The 22152-nt window shown below is 35.4% G+C and overlaps 1 protein-coding gene across 1 annotated transcript; it reads left to right on the top strand.

Moving 5' to 3' along the window:
* The first annotated feature begins 4884 nt into the window (after positions 1–4884).
* LOC147558878 (protein DETOXIFICATION 21-like) lies at positions 4885–21140 on the top strand. The gene is made up of 9 exons (XM_086657674.1): positions 4885–6328; positions 8951–9239; positions 11887–12428; positions 13695–13781; positions 14705–14761; positions 19420–19658; positions 20418–20536; positions 20617–20703; positions 20782–21140. The coding sequence occupies exons 2-9, from the start codon at positions 8988–8990 to the stop codon at positions 20860–20862; spliced, it is 1464 nt and encodes a 487-aa protein (XP_086513800.1). The 5' UTR covers positions 4885–6328; positions 8951–8987; the 3' UTR covers positions 20863–21140.
* Positions 21141–22152: the final 1012 nt, after the last annotated feature.

Below are 22152 nucleotides of genomic sequence, written 5' to 3'. Positions count from 1 at the left end.
GAAAGAAGTTGGTATTAAAAAAAAAAATTCGAACTTGGCTATTATACCATGTGAAGAGGTAAATCACCTCTTGAATTAAGTTTGAATACTTGAATGAGAGAGAGGAAGATGTGGGAGAGAGAGAGAGAGATGAGAAAATATTTCTCTGTGTGTTTATTCATGAAGTATACATGGGTATTTATAGGTTTACATGTTATCAATAAGTACAGATTACATAAAATCTAATCAAATCCTATTTATGCTTTATCACATAAAATAACAATTTTCCATTATGAAACCCAAAACCTAATCTGGCCGGTTTGTGTACTCGGTTGCGGGCCTCATGGCTTCATTCGGTTGGGCCTGGTGGTGTGCCTTAATTATTATTATTATTATTATTATTTGATGCAGGCGCATAGGCGTGTGGGCCCACGTCCACGCGTGCCCACACCCTATTAAGTCATAATAGTAGTTTATTTAGTAGAAGAGAAGTTACTTTAATTTGATATTTCTTTATTTTAAAGTTTCTATGTTTGAGTAGTTTATTATTTTAGGAATCCTAGTTTGAGTCTATCTAGGAAGGTTTATTATCTTATAAAAGGGGATCTAGTCTATGTTATTATTCACCTTGAAGAGAAAAACAATTGAAGTTATTAAGAATTTAAGTTTAGTTTATCGTTTCTTACAGTTTTCTTTAATTATTCTTAGTTTATTTTATTGTTCTTTAATTATTCCGTTGCGTCTACATCAAGTGGTATCAGAGCCAAATTTTTTTTTTAACCAATCACAATGGTTAATCCTACCATTCCTACTCCAACAATCAAAGAGAAGACACCAACTTTTGCCTCCGAATGGGACAACATCAACAAGCATCATTATCACTTCCAACCACAACACCAACTTCAAATTCCATACTTGGTCAACCTAACACGACCCCATTCCCGATTCACATCAACCCTACATCACCACTATCACCGGTTTTCCCACTCATAAACCCCACAACACCACCTTTCTCTTTCAACGAACAACTAACATCGAACAAACCCGAATCATTCTCCCATTATTCCACTACCAACACAAGTACCACCCAACCATACCCTTTTCAAACACCAAGGCAATACTATTCACCGAACACCACCCCACTCGAAACCCAAACCCAAAGCCACCGAACCGAACCCTCACGGCCCATCATGGATACACCTATTCGCCAACACTCTCGTGCCGTCTCACCACATCTCACGCCCAACCGAGGAACACCCCCTCCTCACCACCAAACCGATCATCACCAACCCTCCCATCAACACGAACCGGAAACCGTCAACCACCCAACCCATTATTTTACCAAGAGCTACAATCCTAACCGAACCCGTCTACCCGAACCAGTACCGAACAGACCCACTCCAAACCGAGACATAGGGTTTCCATTACTCAATAACCAAAACCGAGAAGACCAATTTGAGGCCGACTACAACCCTTACCATCATGAAGCCCGTCAACCCAACTGATCCAACTATTATGAACCAACTAGATTCAAAAACCGACCAACCTTTACGGAACCACACCATAACGGTTCCATGCAACGTAACCGTTATATTCGTCCCCGTTCCAAGTATAACGATCCGGATGACTATCACCTAGAGGATGATCACGATTCTCCACCACCTTCTTCTATGTACCGTATCCGTATGGACGTCCAGGCTTATGACGGTTCCATCAACATTGAAAACTTTTTGGATTATATAGCTCGAATGGAAATCTTCTTTGATGTTATGCAGGTTTACGGACAAGAACAGGTTAGATGTGTCACTGGCTATCTTTCAAAAACAGCGTTAACATGGTGGAAACAAGAATCTGAACAACGACGGTTATCTAATCTTCCTCCCATATCCTCGTGGTCTGAACTTAAACCACTTATGATGGCCCGTTTCCTCCCTCCCGATTATGAAAATCAGTTATGTCTGGAATATCTTCGTTGTCGTCAAGGACGACGTTCAGTGGAGGAATATGCCTCCGAATTTCAGCGTTTAAGTACTCGGCTTAATCTACCCGATACTGAATCCATGAAATTGGAAAAATTTAAGGATGGTCTTCGAGGTGACATTAAGGATCTTGTCAACCTCCGTCCTTTCTCTTCCGTATCGGAATGTATTAGTCTGGCTCGATCTTTTGAATCGGATTCTAGATCAATTTTTAGGGGAAACTACAATCGTCCTAATTATATTCGACAACCTACTGATGATACTGATCTTTCGAAACAAATGGACGACGGAGCTAAGATTATTCCTGAAAATCCTTACAAAAAACAACCTCCAGGTAAGTGTTATCGTTGCTTTGAGACAGGTCACTATTCTAATAATTGCCCATTACGTGGTAAGGCAAATTTAGTGGAAAAACAGGATTACTTGGATGAGGAGGCCGATCATGTCCATATTGACCCGGATTCAGGTGACCGTGTTCTGTTAGTAACTCGTCGGGTACTTTTTACTCCTCTTGAACATGATCTTTCTCAACGGAAAAATTTATTTGTTACACGAGGAACGGTGTTGAACAAAGTTTGTACGATTGTTATTGATAATGGGTGTGTGGAAAATTTGATTTCTTCCAAACTTGTGGCTTACTTGGGTATTCCTACTATCCCTAAACCACACCCTTATCATACTGCTTGGATTCAATCCGGTACTGCAACCCGTGTTGATCGAATGTGTACTTTTTCCCTCTTTTGGCTCTTTCTATTTATCTGACATTACTTGTGATGTTACCGATATGGATCTTTGTCATATTATTTTGGGACGTCCTTGGCAGTCGGATGTGGATTCTATTTACAAGGGCCGTTTGAACGTTTATGAATTTCCATGGATGAAGAAGATTATCACATTGTTACCGATTACGAAAGGATCTGATGAGCTTGCTTCCATCATACAATCGGTTCGGGACGAACCTTCTGGGGAATAGGGTGCTGATGCAGGCGCATAGGCGTGTGGGCCCACGTCCACGCGTGCCCACACCCTATTAAGTCATAATAGTAGTTTATTTAGTAGAAGAGAAGTTACTTTAATTTGATATTTCTTTATTTTAAAGTTTCTATGTTTGAATAGTTTATTATTTTAGGAATCCTAGTTTGAGTCTATCTAGGAAGGTTTATTATCTTATAAAAGGGGATCTAGTCTATGTTATTATTCACCTTGAAGAGAAAAACAATTGAAGTTATTAAGAATTTAAGTTTAGTTTATCGTTTCTTACAGTTTTCTTTAATTATTCTTAGTTTATTTTATTGTTCTTTAATTATTCCGCTGCGTCTACATCATTATTATTATTATTATTATTATTATTATTATTATTATTATTATTATTATTATTATTATTATTATTATTATTATTATTATTTCTTTCAAAACTAATAATAAAAATAATAGGGTGGCTGCATATTTTATTTGTTTTCTCCTCTATTCTTTGTTTATTTTTTTTTTGAATTGTTCAACGTGCCCCGAACCCTTGACCTCTAAGGTGGAAGATTATACCTCTTACCACTCCAACCAAGGGTTGTTGGCCTATTCTTTGTTTATTTGCTTTCCTCTCATTTAAAACTTTATACTTGAAATTAAGAATTTATAGTTGAAAATTGAAATCAAAAGTCCGCCCACTTACATCACACACATACATAATTTGGATTTGGGAGCCCTATTGGGAGCCCGACGTTGGAGTTGGAAAATTTTAGGAGCTCTCAACTAAGGGTGGGAATCGGGCCGGGCCGGTCGATGTCGGACTCTAACTTCATCGGATCGGTTGACTCGGACATAACATGTTGGTGACCACTCATTTATTCGGGCGGCCTCGGACTGTCACTTTCAAGAATTATTTGTCCATTGACCGTCCAAGACCGTTTATTATATCAGACCAGTCGGACACCGGACAATCTCGATTCGGACTTTCTAGTAACAATTTACAGAAACTTATAATTTTATGTTCATCTGCGTGAAGCAAACAAATATGAACTAACCAGTAAGTAACTAAGTATGAATCGGACCAGTAAGGACTAAAGGTTCAGAGAAACACATAGCACAAAATTATACAGACCTTCGTAGTACGATGCTCGATGCGTTCGAATGGATGGAGCGATTCAAAGAGAGAATGATATAAATGGAGAGGAAAAAGAACTAAGATGATCAGAGATTATGTTCTAGATGGAGAAATCAGAGAGAGGTAGTCTTAAGACTTGTAGCCGGCAATCGTTCTGGTTAGAAATTTAGGGTTACTTATTTACTTGGATCTTGGAAGAAAAGAGAGGAAAAGAGAATTAGAGTTACTTACGCGATATCTATAAAGAATTGGGCTTTGAAGTCGATTTGGTCTTCTACATCCAACGAGAGGAAAAGAGAAACACATACCCAAAGTACAAATTCACTTTAATAAATTCATGTCTCTCTCTCCCCCTCCCTCCCCTAATATACATACTTTCTATCTGCACCTAATTTTTTATGCCATTTAGATGTGCATATTTGCTATGATTTATAAATTTGCAACTTTTAAATAGTGAGTCTTGCAATAAAAAAAACTTCCAAATAGTGAGTTAATTTGTTTTGTTGAGACTTATATAATTACATTGGATATAGTTTAAAGAGTTTTGAAGTTACGTAATTATTGAGATATTAGTACTTTTTATTTTTATATAAATATTTGTATTTCATAATATTTCATAAAAATTGCTTTAGACAAATTCCTTAAATATCTATCTATTATATCACATGTAGTTTTTTTAGTTCTTACACCGTCATAAGAAGGGCCTCGGATAAAATTTCGCACAGGGCCTCGGAAATCTCGGCCAAGCCACTGGCACTCGAAACTAACCCTCTGATTGTAAATTGACCCTTCCATGGTGGAGTTTCATTCAAATCAATTTCCCATATTCCTTCCTTCTCAGGTTTAGCTAGCAATTGCTCTGATATCTCAATTCCTTTTGGATGTTCAGTACCCATTTTTTTCTTTATCTCTTTAGAAAGGGTTATTTAAGCTTTTGGAGTTTCCAGAAAGAGAGACACAAGAAATGGGAGAGAAAGATTTGAAAAATAGGTCCCGACAATGGCAGTTTACCAGCGATTGTTATTGGCATGGAGAAGAAATGATCAACTAAATTTTTTTCTCCATAACTATTTTTGTCGGTCTTTACACTCCGGAAAATATTTTTGTTTCTCAAATACGGTGACCTTTATAAATTGTGGTACTTACTTTCTTCAGATGAATGAAGATTGTACTACGTTTTTCTTATTATAAGTATCTAATATATTTATTTAAATAGAAGAATGATTATTTGCTGGATATTATCGTATCGAGATCCAAATCACGGGCTGACTTGTATTAGATATTTAATTACATTCTCATTCAACTTGAACATAAGTTTCCCCCTAATAGAATATGAATTTAAATCAAATCTAAAATTCCAACTGTCAAAAAAAAAAAAAATCAAATCTAAAATTCCAATTGTTAATACATGGTTAAAGGCTTGTAGCCGATTTGAAGGTGTATCTCGCTAAAATATCCAGACCTCATAGATCCAGATCACCAGGGGTTGCCGTTTCTAAGATCTGTTTAATGTCAAATTATGTATCTCTTAATATAATGAATTTACGTATTAAAAATAAAATAAAATAAAAGTACAAGTACAATCATGTTTAGTTACTAGCCAAGCACCATGGCACAACTATACTAATAGCATAGGTAATCACGTTTAGATCACTACTCAATATTTAATTATAACTTACGCGTCTAATCTTATTTGGATTTGCAGGAACAAGTACAATGTAATTTAAGAATCATTAGTCAATGTTTAAATCGTACAATCTGCGATCCCATATTTCACTTTCACACCCCACTATGTTCCTTCTTATACGAGAGGAGGTGATGTGCGCCCTCTCTTAATCTCTTCTTCCATCACATAGTGAGGGTCGACTCCTCCTCCCATTCATTCCCTTTCTCTCCTCTCTTTTCCTCTACTTTATCTTTTTTTCTCTTATTATTCGGACAGTCTATCGGCTAAAATATTGAGACCTTTTCAACAATCACTATCAAGTCTCATTTTTACCAAAACAATCGATGAATATTTTTGCCCAGCAACAGCATGACACAAGATTCATGAGACTTTGAATAGACAAAAATCAGAGGATATCCAACCACCAAAACCAAGCTGTAAGTTCTTTCACTCTTAATTAGTAGCTAGCCCGTGTTGTTGATGATGACAATGATGAATCCATACTAGAGGCTAGAGAAAGAAACTAGCTAGAGAGACTTGGTTGGTAAATGTGTGTGAGATTTGTATGGAGATATTTAGGAGCTCACGAGAATTAGAGACAATATAGTAGAAATTGAAGGGTTGAGTGGTTGTTCATGATAAGACATCTTTTTAATCAACTCTCCCAGCCCTCCAGCTGATGTCTCGTTTTGCTTTAGCACGTTCTCTCTCAATTTGCTCCACGCTCAAGTGAGACGTGGCCACGCCAGCTGAAGGGTGGGGGAGGGAGCAAATGATGGAAGGAATAAAATTTCTCTTTCTTTGAACACTAGAAATTGAACTACGCACAATCATACGAGGAACTCCAATTTTCTTTTCTTCTTATAGGGACCTAGAATAGTTTTTCAGTCCTAATATTGATAAGGACTTGTCTGGATCACTCTTTTGCTCACTTTTTGGAAATGAGACAAAAGAAATTTTATCTTGTTACACTGAGTTTGTTAAAAGACCAAAATACTCTTTCTTTAACAAGCAAAATTTAACTTTAATGTTTGGAAGTTAAATATAAAGAATTCATTTTTTGTGATGGGAATTTTTTTATATTAGGTTTTCGTCGCGTTCTACGGACGCGACATATCCCTCTTGGCTAATGCCGTAACATTCTCAAATTCTTCCTACAATTTAAAAACTTCGATAATTTTAAAGAAGCGAGAATTGCAGAGAATAGAGAGAGAAATAAAATCCTATGTGTATTTTGGTCCGTAACATTCAATTCAGACATTTGAGATTCCTGAAATGTCTGAGGCATTCAATCCAGACATTTGACAATCCTGAATTGTCCGAGGCATTCAAATCTAGACATTTACAATCCCCAAATGTCTTTGGCATTCAATTATAGACAAAATTTCTGCGGACTTTAGTAGACTTCAAAGTATGGTGGATTTTGTGAAGGGTTTGAGACAAATTTGGAGCCCAAAATGTCTTTACAAAAACAAGAGACATCTTGTCCATGTACTCAAAATCTATAAAATGCCATTATATAGTAGGAAGATTTGTTGAAAATCGTGGAGAGAGAAAAGTAGAATGAGAAGAAAGTAGGTCAGTAGTTATTTTAAGGATTTCCTAACCATATTTAATATAAATAAATTAATGACACTACTACTCTTCCCTTTTGAGTTTATTTACATAAAGAAGGATTTATACCAGTCGTCGGATGTGATCTCTATCAAGCTCTCAACAAAAATGGAAGGTCAGACTTATCCAGAATAACCGACTGATCAGTTTTTATTTTTTTAATATGATTTTTCTCTTCTCTCTTTTTGAAATAATTTGAATTATTAAGATGATGTGAACAATTGGCGTCAAACGGGAGGGGCCGTTCCAATATGGCCCGACCTACCTACACGCATGACCAATTTACGTTCGAGCCCAGATCTGGTTGGTCTCGAGGTCGGCCACAAAATAACGGGAGGGTCCCCCCGCCATTATGGTTAACATAGTATTTTAGGCGGTCAAATAAATCAAGATCCTTTTTTGAAATGTTAAATATGGTTGAAGTGATAGTCAAAAAGGCCCGATTGAAAAGGTAAAACAAATATACTTTAAAAAAGGTAAACCAAATAGTATTTTAGGCGGTCAAAACAACATTTGAACACAATGCTGATGTCTGTTTTACATATGACATGTCATATATTATATCAGAATAATCATGATATTAGCGTACTATCATAGTTAATACATATTGTATTTTTGTATGTACATAATACGATACATATACATGTTTATATATGTAATATTAACAAAATAAATGTTATCGGGTCGGATGAGCCTTTATACGTTTGACCAATTGGGCCACAACACAAGTAGGATCAGACTGAGCCGGGTGTCTAAGAAGTTGGCCCAACCTTGGCGAGGCAAACTCTATAAGAGAAAGTTCTTCTTCTATTATTATTACTAGGTTTCCGCCGCGTCCTACGTACGCGGCAGATCCCTCTTGGCTTCGTCAGTAAATCTCATTTTATGTGAAGAAGAACGTATAACAAATCACTAACAACAAAAATCTGATAAAAAAAAAGTTGGGAGATCGATATGTTTAGGGAGATTTGTTTTGTTGTTCTTTTAATAAAATTTCTTTGTTGTTGAGAGAAAGAAAGCATGGTGTAGAGAAAAATTTAGAGAAGAAATGAGATAATTTCAATTTTAAGTCAAATAGGTAGGCGGTTGAGAGAGAAATTAGGAAGATATGAGAGAGCGGGTCAGTTATTTCGATCTCTCCCACGATTTTCTACTGTAAAGTGGAGAAAATTGGTAGTTTCTAAGATGTAATCGGTGGGAGAAAAAAAAATAGGGAGAGAAATATGTAGATAGTAGTTATTCTAACCAATTTTGGCTGATTTACATAGATATCCTTCTTTTTTTAGTGTATTTACATAAAAAAGATTTTACATCATCCGTCGGATGTGTTCCCAACTAAATTTCTAAAATAAAATTTACTGTCAAACTTATTCCCTAAATAACTGACTGAGCTGTTTTAATATAATAGATTATTATTATTATTTATTTCTCCTCTATTATTACAGTAATCGGGCGGTTGCATATTTTACTTGTTTTCTCCTCTATTCTTTGTTTATTTGTTTTCTTTTCATTTATTTTACTGTTCCTATTTTATTTTGTGATTTAGTTCAAACTGCACATATATATTGCTTTGTTCGGTTCTTGACTGTTTACTCGCTTTGGTTATTTTTAAAGGGTGAAGAGGAAATTTCAAAAATAAAAGACAAAAAAAATGGAGAATATCAGTGGTATAAAAGAGAAGCTGTTGGGAGTCGAAAGAGAAAAAAATGAGAAATTGAGGACGAAGGTGTTGAAAGAGTCGAGAAAACTTTGGATTGTAGCTGGACCTGCTATTTTCACAAGAGTCTCAAGCTTCGGGATTGCTATGATCAGCCAAGCTTTTATTGGACACATCGGTTCCAAAGAGTTAGCTGCTTATTCTCTTGTTGTTACAGTTCTCACGAGATTTGCTATTGGCATTCTGGTACATCTACTTCTTATTTTAATAAGTTTAAGTCCTCATTTGGTTTAAATTAAAATATTCAAGAAAAAGAAAACTTGAGCTTTTAAGCTTTTAAAAAAACAAATTTGTCACTTTAAAAAAGAAAAAGTTTTTTTCTCCTAAAAAATCACATAGTTTTTGTATCTTACATTTTTAAAAAGTGGAGTCTAGAAAAATATAACTTTCTTTTACTGCCAACACCTCTAAGGGTGATGCCAATGTTAGAGGTTGGGGCCAGCCTCATTGCACTCCAACCCGGGAGCCCTCGGTCACATTTTCATTTTATCTTTTTACAATTTTTGTTTTTTTGATATTTATAAATATTTTTTAGTTTAATTTTTTTTCTCAAATGTTAATTATTTAAAATATATTTTTTTCAATTCTTTTTCTAACTTTTTCATTTTATCTTTTTACAATTTTTTATTTTTCTCTATTTTTTTTTATGAACCTTTTTATTTCTCTCTAGAACAATATGAACCTATAATTTTATACTTGAAATTAACAATTTATAGTTACAAATTGAAATAAAAAACTACGTACGTTCATCACACGGATACATGATTTAGATTTCGGAGCCCTTGTTGGGAGCTCAACGTTGGAGTCGAGAAAAAAAATCAGGAGCTCCCAAAATTCAAGAGGCTCCCAAATTTGAGAGCCCGAGCCCCACGTTGGACTTGCCTAATGCACCAGCACTACCCATCACCATGTACTACCACCACGCCACAATCACCAACAACAACCAAAGGTGTAGAGGCGTTCTCTTGGAGCATTGGTTATTAATGGTTCATATTAAATTAGTTCATTTTTTTTTGAAGATTACACTCCAAACGTCATTAAATTTAAGGGAAATTTGGCCAAAACTCCCTAAAAAATTTGAGTTTTGGTTAAAAAGGATTTATCAGCTTTTTGTAGGCTTCAACTCCCTATGGCATTTTTGTAAATAACCTAATATAAGAAAAAGACGAAACTGACCTTATTGCAAACCAGTTTGCAAACGAGAGTGCAAAGCAGTTTGCAAACGAGAGTGCACACCAGTTTGCAAACGAGAGTGCACACCAGTTTGCAAACGAGATTGCAAACCAGTTTGCAAGACAAATCAAATTGCAAAGTAGTGCAAACTAGTTTGCAAAGCTCTGCAAATCAGATTGCAAAGTGTGTGCAAAGTCATTGCAAGGCAAACCAGATTGCAAAGCAATGCAAACGGGATTGCAAAGCTCTGCAAACCAGTTTGCAAAGCTCTATAAACCAGATTGCAAAGGAGTGCAAACCAGTTTGCAAAGCTCTGTAAATCAGATTGCAAAGCAGTGCGAACCAGTTTGCAAAGCTTCGCAAGCTAAGATTGTAAGGGCAATTTCGGCATTAAAAATGGGACTGCTTTTAGAATTGTCCTTCAAGCCTATTTCCAAATCATATATGGGGCTTAAAAGGACAAAAAGATAACTTGTCTTTTTGACAAAAAAAAACATGAAATTGGGCCTCCGACCTAATTTCCTGTTTAAACGTCGTTGATACATGATGAACATAATATGTAATACATCATGAATTTGGATAAACACCTAGATAAATCTTGATGATAAACTGTTTCCAACGGGATTTGATCCAAGACCTCACTGGCATAAAAAAAGTATCCAACCGCTCCACTTAACGGGTGGTGGAAAGTTAAAGCATTTATTAACAAGTAGCATTAACGGTCCAAATATTCGGGAGACCCCAAACAAAGATCAAAATTAGGGTCTTATATAATACATGTTCGATTTTTATTTCAATTCCTATCAGGAGAGGATTTGAACCCTCAACCTCTTTGCACATCTTCTATACCCTTAACCTAAGCCTGTCAATAGATATCCAAATACCCGATATCCGATCCGCATCTGTATTCGACTTTTAAAAAATATTCGAGATTTCAGATATCAGATACAGATTCGGGTATTCCTCATCGGATATCTGCTTATCGGATATGGGATACGGATGCACTAATATTCGATCCAATAAATATCCGTATCCGATAAGTAATATAAAAATTTAAATTTATTCATAATAATATATGAAATGTATGGTTGAGATTTATTATTTAGATCTAATAGTTAAAAATTTAAAGAAAAAATTTAATTTAATTTTTTATAAAGTTTCGGATATCGGATATTATCTGATATCCATTAATATTTTCGGATTTAGATATTGATTTATAATATCCGTCGGATAATTATCGGACATCGGATAGCTTATCGGAATCCGATAAGCTACCGTTTACAGGCCTAAATTTAAATTTATTCGGATACGAATATGCTTAACCACAAAATTATAACTTACATCATGTTACAAGTATGTTTCAAATAAAATTGTTACTGTAAAACCGACATACAAAATCCAAATACAAGGCCCTCAATTGTGTTGGACCCAAAACGGCAACTTTGGCTGCTTTGGCCCAAGCCGCCCTGATATTAACCCGTCACATATAGATCCATTATACAATTTTTTCGTATAAGTAGACTTTCTTCCTTGTACTGGATTAGATTCTCAAGAACTCTTATATGTAACCAAATAACTAATAGTAAGTAAATTTGGAAAGATTTACAGGCACCATTGAACGGTACATACTAACACAGTATTATTCTTGTAATGTATGCAGTTGGGAATGGCAAGTGCACTAGAAACTCTATGTGGCCAAGCATATGGAGCACAACAACACCATATGTTAGGAATATATCTTCAAAGATCTTGGGTTGTTTTGATCATTACTTCTCTCTTCCTTCTACCTATTTTCCTCCTCACAGCCCCGATACTTAAACTTCTAGGTCAAGAAGACGATATTGCAAACGTCGCCGGTTTAATCTCACAATGGATGATTCCAGTTTTATTCTCCTTCATAGCATCGTTCACTTGCCAAATGTATCTACAAGCTCAAAGCAAGAATGTGATCATTTCATACTTGGCAGCAGCTTCACTTTGCATTCATCTTTTACTTTCATGGGTCTTTGTTGTTAAGTTCAAGTGGGGGCTTAGTGGTGCAATGGGTTCCATGATCATAGCTTATTGGATACCAAATTTGGGACAGATATTGTTTGTTACATGTGGTGGTTGTCCTGAGACATGGACTGGTTTCTCATTCCTAGCTTTCAAGGACCTTTGGCCTGTTATTAAGCTTTCTCTATCCTCTGGTGCCATGGTATGGTAAGTTCCTTCTCCATTTACTTGGCAATGATCCAACTCAAAAGTTATTTCTTGGGTTAATTTCTATTTGGGTACCTAGCCCTTTGGCTTTCTAGATATTGTAATCTTGGTCCTTTGAATCGAGCACTTGTTTTTTTAGCGTGACGTAGAACACATGTGACTTTTAAACTCATCATGTACAACCTAGCTCTGATATGGTGTTAATTTCGTGGTCATTCAATAACCTATTGTCAATGAGTGAAGAAGACCTAAATACTATATTCTTGGGATTATCCCTTTGCCATTGTTAAGTTTGTGGTCATCCAACTCAAACAAACCAATGGGCAGTGAGTGGAGAGGACCTGCACATTTATTCTTGGTTGCCAGATCTCCCTTCTCTCATGTGAGACTATTCTCACACGCCCCCTTGCGTTTCACATTTTTTCAGTCTAAGACGTGTTTTTATTTCTTTTCGGGTGACTGGAGCACCTGTGGCTCTTAAGTCTATCACGTGTAAGCCTAACTCTGATACCATGTTAAGTTGTGGTCATCCAATTCAAAATCAATTGACAATGAGTGGAGATGACCTATACATTATATTCTTGGTTGCTAGATCGCTAATATGTGTAGGTCCTCTTTACTCATTGCCAATTAGTTTTGAGTTGGATGACCACAAACTTCACATGGTATCAGAGTTAGGCCCACACGTGATAGACTAAAAGGCACACGTTCTTCACGTCACCCGAAAAGAAAACATAAACACGTGTTAGGCTCAAAGAACGCCGCACGTGAGGGGGCGTGTGAGAATAGTGCTACATGGGAGAAGAGCGATCTAGCAACCAAAAATATAATTTCTAGGTGTCTTCCACTCCTCGCCAGTTGGTTTTGAGTTGGATGATCACAAACTTAACAACCATGTGTGACTATTCTTGCGTGCCCCTCACGTGTGGAGTTTTTGAAGCAAAACACATATTTTGATTTTCGGGTGTCGTGAGCATGTGTGATTATTAAACCTATCACGTATGAGCCTAATTACGATACTGTGTTAAATTAGTGGTCATCCAATTTAAACTGATTGTCAGAGTGAGTGGAGAAGATCCATATACACATTATATTCTTAGTTAAGATCCCTTTCTCACGTGGAACTATTCTTACACCGTCAGTTAATCAAATTTATTAATTCGATAAAAACATTTAATGTTATTCAAGGAACTTCACAAAGAACACTTTCTGAAAATTTTGATTTATTTCATTTGATATGGAATTTGGTTTCAACATGATGAACAGTTTGGAGCAATGGTACAACTCCATATTGGTTCTTTTAACAGGAAACATGAAGAATGCTGAAGTAGCTATTAATGCCCTAGCCATATGGTACATACTTTATTCTTCCTAACCTTCTGGTTTGTTTATTTTGCTCACTATTATTAGGGTCCCTATTATTATCGTGGGCGATGGGACCAAATAAAAAATAGAGATTTAAGGTCTAAATTTAATCTAAAATAGGTGAAAAAAATCTATTGTCTCTTCTTCATACAAATACACCAATGTATCACTAATGTGTTGATTGTTTTGTACGCAACACAAATCAAATTGCGTGAAGTTCAATAGTAAAATGTGTAAGGTTATTTACGTTTTGTTTAATGCAATAGGACAATGATGTCATGAAAAAATTATTTTGTTGGTGAAACCCGAAAAATGATGTATGCAAAAATGATTTGTAGGGTACATTTCAAAAATTATATATATTTTTGGACTTTTAGCCTATTTTGTAATAATATTAGACTTATTGTGATATTAAGGTCCATATTTGGACCTTCCACCTTGATTTCTTCATCCTATATATTAAAACAGGTTCGTCGGTTAGACGAGGGATAAGTCTGACCCTCTATTTTTTTTATTGGGAGTTTGACAAATATCACATCCGACGATCGGTATAATATCCTTTTTCATGTAAATTAAATAAAAATAAAAGAGTATTAGTGTAAATCGACCAAAATTGGTTAGGATATCCCTACAATAACTATTACCCACATACTTCTCTCCCTACTCACGATTTATGAGTTGGTTAGAACCTCTTCCCTGTTTATTCTCCCTTATCTTCTTTATTTTCTTTCCAAAATCGACATCATCTTATTATTCATTCATTGTTCTTTGTTTTTCATATCTAGAGAGTTATTCTTAGGAATTTTGATTTAATTGTCATCTCCGACGTTACTCAAGAGGGATTTGTCGCGTCCGTAGAACGCGGCGGAAACCTAGTACATACTAACTTCCAATCACATTTATTTGGCCAGTCTTACCATCAACGGGTGGGAGCTCATGATATCTCTTGGATTCTTGTCAGCATCAAGGTATCATCAATTATTTCTTTATTTACCATTCTAAAAGTCATTATATTTATTACATGAAATTCGTACATTATGACACCACATGAATAAAATAACACATCAATCGTTATAACCACGACATTTGGATCCCTAAAGACCATATAAAAATACTTACAGTCAGTTTTAAAGTCCATTTACACTACCTTAACTTTATTTCAGGCATGTGAGGGTCGTGCTCCCCGTGCCCCACCCCACACACAAAGAGTCTATTTTTTTTCTTTATATCTTTTCTAGAGTTGAAATGTTATGTATTTTAAAGTTCTTTCTTTAACAATGAAGTAGTAATTGTTTAGTTTGTTAATAGTCTTAGTTGTTAGCAAATGGTATTGGATTAAAGACGTTCTTTGAGTAGTCTCATTTTTTTTTTCCTTAAGAGCTAGGCTAATAATTTAAATTTCTTGTCGCAAAATTTTCTCCCCATCTTTAATCTCTCCTAGCATGTTCGTCCACTTTCTCACAAATCTCTCCATCTCTCTCTCTCTCTCTCTCTCTCTCTCTCTCTCTATATATATATATATATCAACTATCCATCTCTTTTAACTTAACAATAGATTGCAAGAGTGGAATATCTCTCTAATTTAGATACTACCGTTCAAACCTTATTATTTTCAAACAAATTATGTGGGAAGATACAAGTCAAAACGCTAGTTTTGGGTAGCATCTAATGGAGAAGATGGAAAATTTATACTGTATCCAACAACTTTACCAAAGACTAATGTTGGATTTTTCTCGATATGTTTCGTACAAAAAGCCCCGACTAAAGTTTGGCAGTAGGCCCTAAGTTCCCAGTTGTTTAATGCCTGTAATAACACAAGATAAATCCTTGATATAAACCACTTCAACTAAGACTCGAATGGTTTACCTTTAGGACTTAAGAGAGAGATGCAAACCACTGGATTAAAGATGTATTTGCGTGTTGGATATTTGGACATATTATTGATAGAAAAATATGTATGAACTCAAAAATAGTTTCAAGTAGCTTTAGTTTTTTAAAATTAAATTATTTGAATTATAAATTTCTTACAAATAGTCATGTCTTTTGATAAAATAATTTTGTAAAATTATAACTATTCATAAGCGTCCTTTTGTTTTCTATAAATGAGTGTTTTTCAATCAATTTTTAGATTATCGATTTTATGTAGAAAATAATTTGCCAACAAGATTATTTCTTGCCAATTCACGAAAGACTTGTCATATCTTGGGAGACAATTTGCTTGAAACCTTTAAGTAATCTCAAGTGAGAGGGAGCAAATATTGCTAACAATGTTATGACGATGAACAAGCAACCAAGAAAAGCAGTAAAGAGACTAAAACAATCACAGAGAAAACAAGAGTTTTACGTGGTTCGGTTTATTATACCTACTCCAGGGCGAACAATGACTCGATGGTTTCGGCTATGAATGAATGACAAGTTACAAAGATATCTTTAGAATTTCAGTTTATTTAGCTTACTGGAAACTCTAATCTTACCACCTCACCGCCTTTCTTTCTTAATTCCAAAAGGTACATGGATACCCATTTAATAGAAGTCCTGCCTCGTAGATCATCAACAATAGTTATCCCTTCTTGCAGGCAACGAAGACCAACCTTGCTATGGCGGAGAACAAAGATAAGCCCCTGTCTAAGGGGCAAACCTAGGCTGAACTGGTCAGACAAATAATTTTGTGTCGAGCGTCTGAAAACGGTTTCTCGGATCACAAACCGGATGTGATATCTCCACATCAAGAAACTTTCAACAAGTCTCCACCTTGTCTTGAATATGCCATAGTCTTTCACCCAATACCTCTCGTCATTGTCGCATTGCCCTATAAAGGCTTGCCCTCCGAGGGTCTTCGACATCTATAGATTTCAATCAAGTCTAAGCAATGCTTAAACTTGAAAGTTGTAACTTCCTAGCTTAACATATCAGCTTGATTTTCTTCTATAGGTATCTTCTTCACTGTGTTCTTTCCTTCTTCCCTAATGTCTTTGATAAAATGATACCTGACCTCAATGTTTTTAGTTTTCTTGTGATACATTAGATTTTGATCAAATGAACCACATTCTTGTTATCACATTAGACATTTGTCACCTCCTTCTTCAAACCCAACCAAACCCTTTAACCATATTGTTTTCTTCACTACCTCTGTTGCTGCTTCAGTTGCACACAATGCGACTACATGTTGTAGTATTACTGTCCAACTTACTACACTTCAACAAAGAGTGAATGCATAGCTTGTCAATGATCTTTTTTACCAAGATCTCCTGAAAGATCCGAATCCATATACGCGACTGTTGATATGGAAGTATTACACTTCTATCATAAATCAAACCAACATCTGCAGTACCACTCAGATATCCTAGTATCTATTTCACATCTTGCCAATGACCAGTCCGAGGTCTATTTGTCTATCTACTAACTACATTAACAACATGTGAAATATGTGGTCTCGTGCAAATCATAACATACATGATACTACCAACTGCACTAGCATAAGGAACCCGAGACATACACTATGTCTCCTCATTAGTTTCTGGTGGCAACATAAATGAAAGCTTAAAGTGTGTTGTTAAAGGGGTACTTACAGATTTTGCCTTCTGCATTCCAAAATATTCCAACACCTTCTCGATGTACGTCTTCCGAGATAAAAATAATTTATCATCAGATATATCCATTTCTATCTCCATACCCAAAATACCTAATTCACCCAATTTTTTCATCTTAAACTTACCATTTAACTGACTCTTCAACTTTTGAATCAGACATGTTCTTGCAAGCATTCAACATATCCACATATAGAAGCAAATACACGTAAGAACCATCTGATTGTTTGTGATAAACACAAGTACCATATTTTCTCCTATAATACCTATTTTAACCAAAAATATGTCAAAATGTTTATACCAGTGTCTAGGGGATTGTGTCAACCCATATAAGAGTTTCTTCACCAAACAAACATAGTCTTTCTTTTGTTGAATTTCAATCTCTTTGGTTGATGCATATAAATTTCTTCTTCAAACTCACCATGTAAGAAAGTAGTCTTAACATTAAGTTGTTCCAGATCTAAATCATGCAAAGCAACCATAACAAGTAATACTATAATCGAGAAAATACCCTCATTAAAGTCGATTCATTCTCTCTGTGCAAACCCCCTTGCCACAATCTTCTAACCTTTTAGGCTTCTCAACTAATTTCCAAACCTGGTTCTTCTGAAGATATTTAATCTCTTCACTCATGGCGAAATACCGTTGTTTTGATTCATTACTCCTCATAGCTTCTTCGTAGTTGCATGGTTCACCCCCATTAATGTTTTTCCCCACACTAAGTGCAAATGCTATATATCGGTCTATCTTATCACATTCGTCTTCATCATCACCTTCTCATCAACTTTATCTTCCTATTATCAAGTCAATTTTTATTTATTTCAAAATTTCCCCAAATCTCTCCCTACCTTCATCTTCATCACCGCCTACGACTCCTCTCTTTTCTTTACTTGTCTCTCCTTTTTTTGTAACAATTTTCAGTGTTCTTGATATGTTCTCCACGAACAGATATCCTTTCGTCTTTTTCAAACAGAGTACTTTCGACGAAGAAAATTTCTTTCTCCGAACTGAAACAATGAGAGTTTAAGGAGTGAGAAAAGAGGAGATAGAAACATGATGAGAAACAAAACAAAAGAGGAAAAAAGAGGAGAGAGAAAAACATGGTTGTGATGGTGGGCAGTGGTGGTGATGAGTGAAAATTGACTTGGTCAAAACGAATTGTCCTTTGACCAAGTTAAGTGAGATTTTGTGTGTAGGTAGAAATGGAAAGTGCCTATAAAATTTCGCTTAACAAAGTTGTCTAGCCAAATTGAAAAACATTGATGCATGTCCATTTTAAAAGCTTTTGAGTTTAATCACCTTATCTGCATACTTTTATTCTTTCTCCAATCTCTACCATTCATGTGCCTGATCCACCTTTGTCTATTTCACAAAATCCTCCTGCTCCAGCATTAAAATCAAGATTTAATTTATTTTAAGTATGTAATTTTTGTCTTGTCGATAATCTCTTTAAAGTCCGGAAGTGCAGATTCAATAGATTATTTCAAAATTGAGAAATTCTATTTCTCCCTCCATTTGCTCTTTCCCCAATCCTCGTCGACGTCTCACTAGCGTGGAGCAAATGAAGAGGGTATATGGTCAAATGAGATGTCGCCACATCAGCTGGAAGGCTGTGGGAGGGAGCAAATGGAGGGAGGAATATATTTTTTGATTTTGTTTACTTATATGAAGTTATATGTACATTAGAACTAATGAGTCACATTTTTCGTTAAAGCTTGTGATGCACAATTACTTAGAGATCTCAAATCTTCAAAAACATTGAAGTTTAAATAATGGTAGAGCAAATTCCAGAGACCCAAGTTATTGGTACTCAATAATCATTTTATATTTTACTTAGGATTACACTAACCCAAACTCAAACTCAAACTCAATTAAACTAGCTAGAACTACCAATAAAATTATTCACATTTATCTAATAGAAGTTCTCTTCAGTTGCCCAAGTGATTTCAATATGTGAAACTCAGTTTGATTGAGTTATAAAATATACGTCTTTCCACTTGAGAAACTAGCTTTTGAAACTTTTCGGTTAAAAAATGCAGTGTAAGAGTGGCAAACGAGCTTGGCAGAGGAAACTCGAAAGCCGCAACATTTGCAATATTGGTGTCAGTTTTTAAATCATTGGCAATTGGGATCATATTATTTATGTTCTTCTTGTTTGCAAAAGGAAAAGTTGCATACATATTTACAGACAGTAAAGAGGTAGCGGAAACAGTCGGAGATCTTTCACCTTTACTTGCATGTTCTATACTTCTCAACAGTGTTCAACCTGTTCTCTCAGGTCATCTCATCTGCACTTACTTTCCATGAGTTTAGAAATTCTAATGTACATATTACACCTCTCAAATGAGAGTTTAAAATTGGAAAATGGTAAATGCCCATCCTCGTGCACTCCCCCGTACACTCCATTGTTAGGTGGCTAATAAGATAAGCCTTGTTCTATTAGGAAAAGTGCACGATGGAGTGTACCAAGGGGTCCTTGTATCAGCTTCGTTTAGAATTATGATTAATAGCATGACACTAATCGATACGTAAAAAAAAAAATGGAATAATCACATGGGAGATGCTAGAGTGCCCAATTTTTTGGGCATTTTAATGCCCAGCTGATGTGGAATCACTAAAAGACAAGGGTTTTTCAAAGTTTGACTACAGTGGGGACCGCTTTTGTTTCTAAATGAGGAAATATGTCACTCTCTAAGTACCAATTTCTAAGTCACTCTATCATTTCCCTAATCACATACTGCCATGACAACCCCTAGGCCCTAACTGAGCCATTAGCAACAAACTTTGACAAGGTATGAAAACCAACGGTCCTACATAGACCATGAAACGAACTAATACCTTATTCGAACCTGAACCTGTAAATTACATAGGTTAATTTAGATGGTAACTACAACTTCAAGAATCAAACCCACGACCAGGTAGATACTAGATGAGGTGCGCGCACGACTTTTGGGCTAAAGGCCTAAGTACGAGCATTAACATTATTTTGGTAATTGAAGTACTTCTGAAGGTTGGTTTTTTGCTTATTAATTTGCAGGAGCTGCTGTTGGTGCTGGATGGCAAAGTATTGTAGCTTATGTTAACATAGCTTCCTATTACTTAATTGGAATTCCTCTTGGTATCATCCTTGGTTACATCATAAATTTCCAAATCACTGTGAGTCTCATACCCAACTCATCTTTGCACCTTAATTTCACACCCAACTTAATTTTCATTGATTTGTGTTTTTTTGTTAGGGTATTTGGATTGGAATGTTAATCGGTACCGCTGTTCAGACTCTGGTACTTGTGATTATTACCTGGAGAACGGACTGGGATAACCAGGTAAGTACATACTATGGTTGCATCGGAAAATGATTTTTCAAAAAACTTTTTAATAGTTGATGAATTCTGTATACACAGGTCCTTTTGGCTCAGCAACGAATAAGCAAGTGGGCAGTGCCTAAACGTCAGGAACCTGACCACAACTCGCAAGATGTCTGACTGTATAACAGATAACACCTACGAATATCAACTAAGATTTATAGATATAAGATTTTTTTTTAAATAAAAGCAGATTTTCAAACAATTCATCTTCTTAAATTTAGATATATTATTTTAGAACTACAATTATCATTTTTATCTATACATATTACTTTGGCAGCATAAGTGAGATATAAAAATGTTGTCAAATCATAAATTGTAGCACGAACTGTTTTCGAATTTTATAAATTGTATTGTAGATTCAAATCGAAAATTGTAAGAATTATTTATGAAGAAAAGTAGATTCAAGCCTAAAACGGAATTCCTATTTCTATTGGTAAACCTCCTTATTTATCATTATAAAAGGGAATGAAAGGGAATGAAAGGGAAGAGATTATAAACAACTTTCAGAACAAAGAGAAGTCAGTGAAAGAGAGATTCCTGAAGTGGTTCTTTCAAGAGAGATTGAAAGAGAAGAATATTGGTTTGAAGAAAAGAAGATCATTAATCTTGTGAAGCAATTTATTTTGTGGTTATCTTCTTCAGCCTTTAGTAATCTAGGATTTGTTCAAATCCTGAAGAGTAAGAGATTTATATTTCTTTGTTTCTACACATCGTGAAGAATTGGTTAATCCCCTATTGCTTTAGGGAAGAATTGTGTAACCCATTATTTAATTATAGTGGAAGATTTCTGGACTAGGTCCCGTGATTTTTACCTTCCTATCTTGGAGAGCTTTTTTGTCACGTTAAGGTGTCTCTGCTTTTACTTTCACAGCTTTTATCTCCATATTCCTGAACAAGTTAATTAGGTTATTTTTCCCCAACAAGTGGTACCAGAGCTCAGGTTGGATTTGTTGTTCAGAAATATGGAAGTGAATACTAATCGTATGATTAGTTTAGATGGAGAAAACTATTTGCTGTGGAAAGCAAAAAATAGAAGATTTGTTATACTGCAAAGACCTAGCTGCACCCATTGAAAATCACGGTTCAAAACCGATGAAGATGGATGAAGAAGACTGGAAGGTATTAGATCGAAAGGTTGTTGGATTTATTCGACAACGGGTAGAACTCAGTGTTTTTTTTTATCATGTATCGACGGAGACTTCCGCTTTTAGTCTATGGAGGAAATTAGAAGAATTATATGATTAGAAGACAGCTGCCAAAAAGGCTTACTTGTTCAGAAAGCTAGGAAAATTACAATACCTCAATTGCTCAACACTTGAATGAGATGAAAAGTCTAGTAAATCAGCTTTCTACAATGAAGTTAGTTTTGGATGATGAGTTGCAAGCCTTACTTCTTTTAAATTCTTT

This window comes from Eschscholzia californica, unplaced genomic scaffold (assembly GCF_041429995.1).
Source record: "Eschscholzia californica isolate CP2 unplaced genomic scaffold, dmEscCali1.0.p SCAF_2, whole genome shotgun sequence".
Taxonomy (NCBI): domain Eukaryota; kingdom Viridiplantae; phylum Streptophyta; class Magnoliopsida; order Ranunculales; family Papaveraceae; genus Eschscholzia; species Eschscholzia californica.
The sequence above is the reverse complement of the archived record's forward strand: the minus strand, read 5'-3'. Positions and strand labels throughout refer to the sequence as shown.

Excerpts from the sequence above, each read along its gene's own strand:
- LOC147558878 (XM_086657674.1), top strand. The coding sequence starts at position 8,988 with ATGGAGAATATCAGTGGTATAAAAGAGAAGCTGTTGGGAGTCGAAAGA. Across the intron at positions 12,429-13,694 it reads TCCTCTGGTGCCATGGTATG|TTTGGAGCAATGGTACAACT; the intron begins GTAAGTTCCTTC and ends CATGATGAACAG. Across the intron at positions 19,659-20,417 it reads TGTTCAACCTGTTCTCTCAG|GAGCTGCTGTTGGTGCTGGA; the intron begins GTCATCTCATCT and ends ATTAATTTGCAG.